The following is a 9,423-nucleotide window of genomic DNA, read 5'->3' as shown; positions in this document are numbered from 1 at the left end:
AAAACTCAGAATTGTGTTTTGTTTAAGAAAGAAATAATTGTGACTTGGTCTACTTTCGATTTTAATGAAAAAAATTCAACTCTCGAAGAACATTTGTGGTAATTTATTTTTTCAGAAGCGATAAATATCTGATTAAATATCTAAAAATGTTCTTGAATAAATATTATTTTATTCTAAAAGTTATTCTAGTACTAAAACTTAAAAAAAATGAAAAAAAAAATACTTTTACCTAATATACCGATATAAAGCAAAACTTTCAAAAGCATTTTGCTCTAACAAGCTTATAGCTAGAATATTTTTTTTTCTGTCTTTTTAAAAATCCGCCACGCACAAAAAGTAGGCTAAGCTTCAATGTTTAATACAAAGTTCTCAGTTTTTTAGGGGTAACAGATTTACCTTACTGTACATTTTTCATGACTATGTGTTGGCGATATTTCTATTTGGCGACCAGATTAACAAGAAAATATATCTAGCAGGCCTTGAAAGTTTAAAATCAATATTTAAAATTAACTCTTAAAAATTTTAACTGCAACAAACTAAATATTTAAAATAACTACTGTATTTTGCAAACAAACTAAAGACACCCGTTTAAAACACTAATATTAGTATTGTTACATTTACACAAGTTTTTCTTGTGAAAAATACATGGCGGGCAGTTATACTGTTAGATACTTAATCTCGTTTTACTACACTAGTTTGTTTTAAAAAATGTAACACTCACGAACATGTTTTTAAACGTTTACCTCTGTTTGAATACAGTAGTTATTTACTGTAACTAAATTATTATATTTTCCTAAACTTAGATATACGTAGAGTCTTACGTTTTCATTTAATATCCAATTATTATTTGTAGTTAAGTTCTAAATAATACTTGTTAGATTAACTATTCATACAACTTGATATCTTTCTACAGTGAATACAAATTTAATTCTGGCAGAATTTACTAATAAATTTGGATTAAGTTTGTTTGTTTTAGAAAAGGTAACTGTAAAAATTTGTTACCTAACCAAGGTTACATTTCAATGTCATCCTGAGTTACATTAAATTGGTCTGAGTTAATAAAACGTTGAAGAAATTAAGTAGTAGTAATTAAAACCTAAAAAAAGACTACATTAAATTGAGTTAAAATGTTTTAACATATGAAAAAAATCAAAACAATTAAAAAACTCAAAGCTATGATAAATTACCCTGAGATTTAAATAAATGTACAAACTAGCATGTTTCATATGATAAAAAATCAAACAAGCCTTAGTGTGTGGCAACCCTGTATCAGTCTTTAGTCACTGAAGTTTGAAAAAAATATATAAAAACAAACAGCAAAAAGTAAAATCATTAATATATATTTGAAATACAGTTGATTTTTTATTGATTACCCTAAACGAAATAACAAAAAGTTTAAAAAAAATTAAATTTGAAACGAAAAGATAGAAAATTGCATAAAGAATTTACCCGAATCAAAATTCGTACAAAAGTTTTTTTTTAAACTCATTAAACAATTCAAATACCGCAGAAACTCAGAAGCAATTTGAAGGCAAGAACGTTTAGTGCACACGAACCATGATTAAAAGAAATCATTTACTTTTTGGCTGAAAACATAAAACAAAGTCGAATTTTTTGAAGAAGTCTCAAAAGGATTATGAATAGGATTTCAAAAAAAAAAGCAACAAATCTAAGATTTTAGTTCAGCCAAGCTTGAATCGATTTTTTGTGTTGGAAATTGCACTTTGTGAATGTTGTTGCATCAGAATACAATTATGACGTCATTATAGAGTTTTCATGACATCATAATGTTTTGTTACGTTTTTACACATTTGATGACGTAATAATACTGCTACCTGTGGTCGCGATTGGCGAATAGATATTTGATCTTCAAGTCTTCCATGTTCGGATAGACGAGAAGTTTCTGTGAAAGTTATAAATATTATCGTAATTTTTAAATGAAGCAAGAAATAAACTTAAATCAAAGTTTTTTGCAGTAAAAACACTTTATATTATTTTATTTCTTAGAAGTTATTACAGAAGCTTAATTAAAATCAAATCTATTAAAATCTAGTATAAATAATTAAATGAGAACTAAAAAAGTGTTTATATATTTTTTCAATTACAGGCTTTACACAAATTTCAGTATCATCTATTCATTTACTATAAAAAATATTTTATGTTTAAAGAGTAAAACAAACAAACATTAAGTTCATCTTGCAGTTTCCTTTCAATCCATTTGTCGACTTTGAAGACGCTTTGAAAACTTTTTGTTGTTCCAAGTTTTGGGTAAGCTTTCAATTGCAACTCTGGTGGGTCTCTGAATCCGTACCTAAAATTAATACAAGTTCATTGGTATAAAACTACACTGTAGATAAATATCTTCCGTTCAGTATCATACTAGGTGGATAATTTATGTCAATACATGATTAAATAATCGTTTAAAGTTAATAGGAGTATATGAAGCAGTAAAATTTCAATTGAACATCAATATAATTAAATTAAACTAACCATAATCTATCTGTAGGGGGAGGGGGTATATTGAGTAATAAAATAAATATTATAAGAACTAATCATTACAACTTAGTAAGTTTTTAAAACTAACTAACCATAATCGATCAGTTAGGGGAGGGGGTATATTAAGTAATAATAAATAAATTTTATAAACACATATCATTACATAGTAAGTTTTTATAACTAACTTACCACAATCGATCAGTAGGGGGAGGGGTATATTAAGCGATAAAAATAAAATTTCATAAATAGATAAATTTAATTGTATACATTATATCTAACTAACCACAATCTATCAGTTGGGGGAGGGGGTATGTTTAGCAATAATACTCCGTGTAGTTGAATCACTTCAACAGTAAGTTCTATTGGTGTTACCGATATATCTTCTACCTGTTTATAAAAAATAATTGATAAAACAACTGCAAAGTTATAACTGATTTAGATGTATCAGAGTATTACACTACGATATTGATACTTATGTATTAATACTTTTATTGTAGTATGTTTTTTGGATTAAAACAAAATATACTACAACTAAACTTAAAATTAGAAAAACATTTAAATAAGATCTTTATAAAAATCAGATTAAAACGTTATAAACTGATACTACAACTGAAAATAAAAACAAAACTAATTAACCAGTTTATGTTTCATCTGCTGTATTTTCTTGAATCCTTCCCATAACAATATTGAACTCAAAGACTATATATTATCAAAAAAGTACAAAACTGCAGTTTAACCATTATAACCACTATGAAACAGTTTACTGAATTCAGAAAAAAAACAGAATCTTATTTCTTTTTTTAAGTTTAAAACTAAAATGTTTAAGCATTTTGCAAAGGTGGTTTAGAAGCAAGTTATCATTATCTAAAACAGTTGTGTAAATAGTTAATGTTTATACTCTTTTTTTAGACCTTTTTTTTAACCGCTCCCTGGGCCGGAAATAAATTTTAAAAATTGGCCTTCCCCTTATTAGACTTTACTATCTAAACACCTATTTGCTTCACTCCTTACCAATCATTGCCTACTGATATTTGTTCTTATTAAAAGTAAAACATGACATAAACTCTTACTGTTAACCACTTTAACTAGATAATTATAAGATCACAAAATTTAAAATTTTAAATACATTTATTAATTTTACAGCATTAAATAAATAAAATAAGGACTAAAAAAATGTCAAAAAGTTTGTATTTTGGTGTTAAGTAGAGCGTGTGAGTGGGAGATTCAACAAAATAATCACACAATTAACACAAACCTTCCTCCTGAAAAATTCCAGTCCCTCCATTTTCCGCCACGCCCTCGAATTCACGCATCCCTCCATCATCCGCACCCACCGCTGTTGTGACGTCACCGTTGCTTGTGACGTCACACTTGACGTTTGCGTGCTCGGTGACGCGTTCTGCGTGGTGGCGCTGTTTGGGGGTAAAAATATTATATGAGGGGTAATATTATATTATTATGCATATAGGGTTAACAATTATACGACTCTATATCCCAAAGCTGTCAATATTTTCCTTTTTTCTCTTGGGGGTCAACTTTTAGTATCAGGGGTAAAAATTAAATGAGTGCTTAACTGGAATGGACTAATATTTTATAAAGACGAGGCGATCATTTTAAAATTTCTACTAAGAAGGCAATTATTATAATAAATTAAGAAAATACACACGAAAAAAAAACAGGTAGTCACACTGCTCTAAATCCCTATAACAGGGGTCGGCAAACTGCGGTCCGCAGGACGCAATTAAACTTTTTTTTTTAACTAGTTTAATATATCAATATTCTCAAAAAAGAAAAAAACAAGTTTTAGTATTATATTTAAATGATAATCAATCGACTATTTTTTTGTTGAAAGAAATAATTTTAAATATGTTTTTTAAAGCACATTAAAAACGTTCCTTTTTTGACCTGCCGACACCTGCCCTATAATGTCACCACAAGTAGCCCCTCCTAACTACTACTTAAAGACTATCTAGTACAATGATAACACTAACCCTCCAACAACAGCTTGTAGAACTTTATCAGTCATCGATACATCGGTGTTGTTATCATCACAATCAGAAGATTCAGCGCTGTCCTCTGCATCAGACTCTATTATTGCTGCTTTCATTTTACTGTTGGAAAAATTAATGACAAACTATAAATATGGTTTATCAATTATAACAGCTTTGATTTTACTGTGAAAAATATTAAACATATACGGCTTGTAATCAACATAATACGACATAAAGCGGTTTAGATACAGTTTGTTTTCAAATCAGTAATATTTTTTTTTAATTTGTTTTACTTAACTTATTAATTTAATTGCATATGTTAATAATATAAAATAAAAATTAAATTTTACGAACAGCCATCGAAACTATAAACATACATATATTTTACATTTAGTATTCTAATAAATCAACTACCTGTAATTAAAGAGTAAACAAAAATTATTAGATGTTAGTAAAACCATCAAAAAACTTATATAAATTGATGTTAAAAGATTACACTAGATAAAAAATAAGATCCACTACTTTTTTTGGATAAATAATTTATAGAAAACAACAAAAATTATGTGCCACTAAATACTACAAACTTTAAAAAAAATATTAAAAATCTGTTTTATTGTATCTAACAATAAATATACATTTCGTTATATAATACTTTAAGTTTATTTATTTATACTTCAATATAAGTATAAGAACACAAATATAATTTACATACAAATTTTATATTTAAAATATTAAAAGAATCAATAAAACTGTATGGTAACTAAAATTAAAGAAATCTAAATCTAGGAAAGAGCTTAAATTTACATACAATTTAATACTTAATTTGTTAACCTAGAATAAATTAAGATAAAACGGCTATAAAAAATTTAAAACGTATAAAATTTAAAAACAACATACAACCCTCATAAACATTACATCTTTTTTTACAAGTTTTACAAAAATAAATATTTTTACATAAAGACATTACCTAAGTGTACTAAAGTCTTTTTTTTACTACTTTATTCATGTTCATAAAAGCTTAAAGTTGTTATAGAAATATATTTCAACAAACAATTTAAACAACTAAAATATATGCTCATAACTAAAAATACTCTAATACAAACTTAAAACACAAACGGGCTGTTTTAATATCAAAAATTTAATAAAATATTTGCTTATTAAATACTAAATATGCAAAAAGTTACAAAAACAACTTATTCAGCAATTAAACATCAACACTTTTTTAAATAATTCGATTTTAAAAACAAATTATTCAAAACTAGGTTTAGTTTACAATTTCTTTATAGTATTTATCTAAAAATACATAAATTCTAAATTTAAAACACAAATTTATTTCAGTAAACAAATGCATAACTTAAACAAACCTTTGTTTACTCTTTTTATTAGTTTCCTTTTTGTTTTCATCATCTTTTCCCAGTTTGTTTAAATAGAAATATGTTTCCAAAGTCATTTGAAAGCTACCATTGTAAGTTATTTCTGCCTCTATCCATATTCCCTGTTAGAAATTGTTTAATAAAAACATCAAGTATAATTACTCTTTTACACAACAACTAAGTAAAGTAAGCATAAAATATTACAAACTGTTAAATACTTTTAAGTTCTTACTACTGTTAAACTTATCAATTTAGAATAATAAACCAAAAATTTAAGTACAGTCTATACAAAAAAAATTGTTTTTAGTTTCATTAAAACTTTTAGAATAAAATAATTATTATTCATCATTATAAGAAGAACCGAAAAAGTTTATTTTTGTAGCAACAAACTATTTTCATTAAAACACTAGTAAGTCTCACCAGTTAAACAGTAACAATTATGTAAATACATTTTTATAAGTTTTTAATGTTAAATTTCCATAGAACTGTATATATTCTAAAATTTAACACTGGCTAATATTTAAATTAACAGAATATACTACCTACATTAATAAAAGGTAAATAAAAACACTAAAAGCATATTTTAAAAACAATTAAACAAACATTTTCGTCAATTTTCGGTTGTGATATTTGATGTACTAATGGAGCAGTTGTACCAAGATTCATTTCAATAAGTTTGAGACCAGATACAAAGTATGGTAGCTGTAAAATAATTGTTATTAATAAATACAATGTTGAACAAAGGTGGATTTCAATAAGTTTTAGAAATTAATACGAAATATGGTAGCTAAAATATAATATTAACAAATACAAAGCTGTACTAACATTCATTTCAAGAAGTTTTTAAATTTGATCAAAATATGGTAAATGTTATATAAATACACATTTTATTTACTAATTAATATAATGTTGTACCAAGATTTTATTGATTTATTTTGATTAAGTTTAAGTTAGATTATTTAACTGTACTTTGATCTTCTAACGTACTAGAAAAATTTTATTAGTTACTTTTAAAGATACCTACCAGAAATTAACATCATAAATTGTTTTAATCTGTTTATAAACTATTATTAAGTATCACAGTAACATTATTACAATGGGTAAAAGTTTCAAAACTAAAAATTAAATGTGTAAATTATTGATAAGTATATTTACAAGGGTAATAAATTTTTAATACATATTGATTACAAACCACAATAGGCATGTATACTTTATAAATATTTAAAAAAAATTAATAATATGTATCTGCTTACAACTTTACATAAATGTATTTAATAAAATTGATGACTTAAAAAAATAAGTAAGTTTTTTTGGTAATTATTTTTATTCAAGTATATATTTAAATTTATTTACTGTACAGTTGTAACTAAAACCATCTAACAATTAAAAGTTTTTAAAACTCCAAAGTTTTACTTAGATGTTTTAACAATTTAAATTAATAGTTATTTGTTGGTGTTCGCTTATAAATAATAACATAAGCTATTAAATTCAAATTTAAATTAGGTAAATTTTAATTTTGAGTTTTCATGATTGTATTAAAGCCAACAGTTTTATAAACCAATCTTAATTTTATCTAATTTTTTCTGCACTCTTACTTTAAAATATATATATACAAGGTGTTTTAATTACTATAGTTTTTATTCGATTGGTCTTAACTTTAATACAAATTAGGTAATTTTTATTTTCATCCTTTATGATTGTTTTAAAAAATTAATCAAACGTAAACCAACCTTAATTTTATCTAGTTTCTTCTGCACTCTATCAAACAGTTTGTTGGTCCAACTGGGTTGCCTCAGTAGATCGAACATCACCCTACCCACCAGTATATTCAACCAGGCAACATTTGTGCTGTCAGTACCAGTTGCGTTTTCATGTTTCTGTAATTAAATTTTTTATGTTTATTTTTATATTATTATTTAACAATGCTACATTTGTGCTGTTACTTTCAATTGTGTTTTCTTGTTTCTGTAATTAAATTTGTTATGTTTATTTTTATATTATTATTTAACCAGGCTACATTTGTGCTGTCAGTTTTAGTTGTATTTAGTTTCTGTAGGTAAATTACATCAAAAAAGTTTTAAACATTATTAGTACCAAGTTCTGTAAATAAACAAAATAAGTTACTGTGAGATTCTATGATATTTTTTTATTAATACATGTACTTATAATATTAATGTTAAAATATGCAGATTTTTATGAAGTTTTTATCACGTCATTGTAGCTTGCTAAAAAAAACTTCAGAAAAATATCAACTATTTGTACAATAAAGTAAACTTGTTGTGAATACAGATAATAAAAATCAGTTGAAAGATTTATGAAATAAACTTTTTTTTTTTTAAAATGTTTCAATAAAAAAAAAATAATCTAATGAAAAACTGTATATTCGTAAAATAAGACCATGCTTTTAAAACCATACTGTATAAAAAATGTAGGTGTTAAAATATAAGATCATTTTGATCTTTGTTTAAATGTGAAACGAAATAAATGATTAATATTAAAATGTAAAGGCTAGAAAAGCTTATAAGCTCCTAGTATTAAAAAATAAACTTTTTTAGGATAAAAACATTAGTTTGATGCAATATTTTAATTTTTTATTAGATAGAAATTTTGTAATTATCTAAACTAAAAAAAGATTTGGTGGTTGCAGCTTAAATAAACGTTTTATAATTCTCATTAAGTTTGGTTAAATAGCTTTTAAGCAAAAAAATAAAATCAAATAAATAAATAACAAGCAGTAAAAAACTTTTTTGTCTACTTCTATTTTATTATTTTTATAAGTAACTTACTTATTAATCATTTGAAAAAAAAATAAAAATGTTGTTTGTAAGTTTAAGTTAAGTCATTCTCATTGTGTTTTGTTTAGGCATTTATAAGAAGAAAGTAAAATATAAAACAAGCAGTTTGATAACAACTTCATGTACTTTCATTATGTTACTGTTGTAATTTGTTTAGTTTTCTAGTGATGTAAAAAAAAAATTTTATAAACTTTCAAGACACTTATTGGTAAGCAATTGAGCAATCATAAATATTTCCATAATTTTCAGTGCAATGTGAACAATATTTTTCATGACAAATAATATTTGTATGATAAACATAACATGATTAAATAATAATATTTTTAAATTTTACCTTTTTACCGAGCATTTGTGTCAGCAACTTGTACTGTTTGTATTATTTATTTGTACAAAAGTGTTAAAAATAATTAAAAAAACTTAACTTAAGTAAAGAAAAAATAAAATTTATTTCTCATCCTTTTTAAACTTAACAAATTAGCTGTATATATATTAGTACATTAATTTTTTATCAAGACTTTTTTAAAAATATTTTTAATACAACATAAAGAATGTTTTTTTAAATTGAAAATTGTTTTATTTGTTTGTGTAAAATGTTTAAAACTAATAGGAAAATTTAACACAATAAAAACAAACTAAAAAGTCTAGATATAGTTCTTTTTCATATTTAGTCATTTTTAATACATTTACATAAAATACACAATGCTATATTGAAGAAATCAACACACGTATAACACATTTGTTTGGAAAAACAAACATTTAATTATTATA

General features: G+C 24.5%; 1 protein-coding gene across 1 annotated transcript in view; it reads right to left on the bottom strand.

The window, feature by feature from the left end:
* Positions 1-1,354: 1,354 nt before the first annotated feature.
* Positions 1,355-9,423, bottom strand: part of LOC145828545 (testis-expressed protein 2-like) — a 28,630-nt gene continuing 20,561 nt past the window's right edge. Inside the window, exons 18-25 of the mRNA XM_082936305.1 lie at positions 7,591-7,737; positions 6,464-6,562; positions 5,852-5,982; positions 4,488-4,607; positions 3,752-3,908; positions 2,780-2,883; positions 2,185-2,311; positions 1,355-1,903 (exon numbers count right to left, since the gene is read on the bottom strand). Of these exons, the coding sequence (XP_082792431.1) occupies positions 1,832-1,903; positions 2,185-2,311; positions 2,780-2,883; positions 3,752-3,908; positions 4,488-4,607; positions 5,852-5,982; positions 6,464-6,562; positions 7,591-7,737 (957 nt within the window). The 3' untranslated portion in view covers positions 1,355-1,831. The remainder of the gene's footprint in view (positions 1,904-2,184; positions 2,312-2,779; positions 2,884-3,751; positions 3,909-4,487; positions 4,608-5,851; positions 5,983-6,463; positions 6,563-7,590; positions 7,738-9,423) is intronic.

The sequence above is a fragment of the Thalia democratica genome, chromosome 1, assembly GCF_965202585.1.
Source record: "Thalia democratica chromosome 1, ktThaDemo2.hap1.1, whole genome shotgun sequence".
Taxonomy (NCBI): Eukaryota; Metazoa; Chordata; class Thaliacea; order Salpida; family Salpidae; genus Thalia; species Thalia democratica.
The sequence above is the reverse complement of the archived record's forward strand: the minus strand, read 5'-3'. Positions and strand labels throughout refer to the sequence as shown.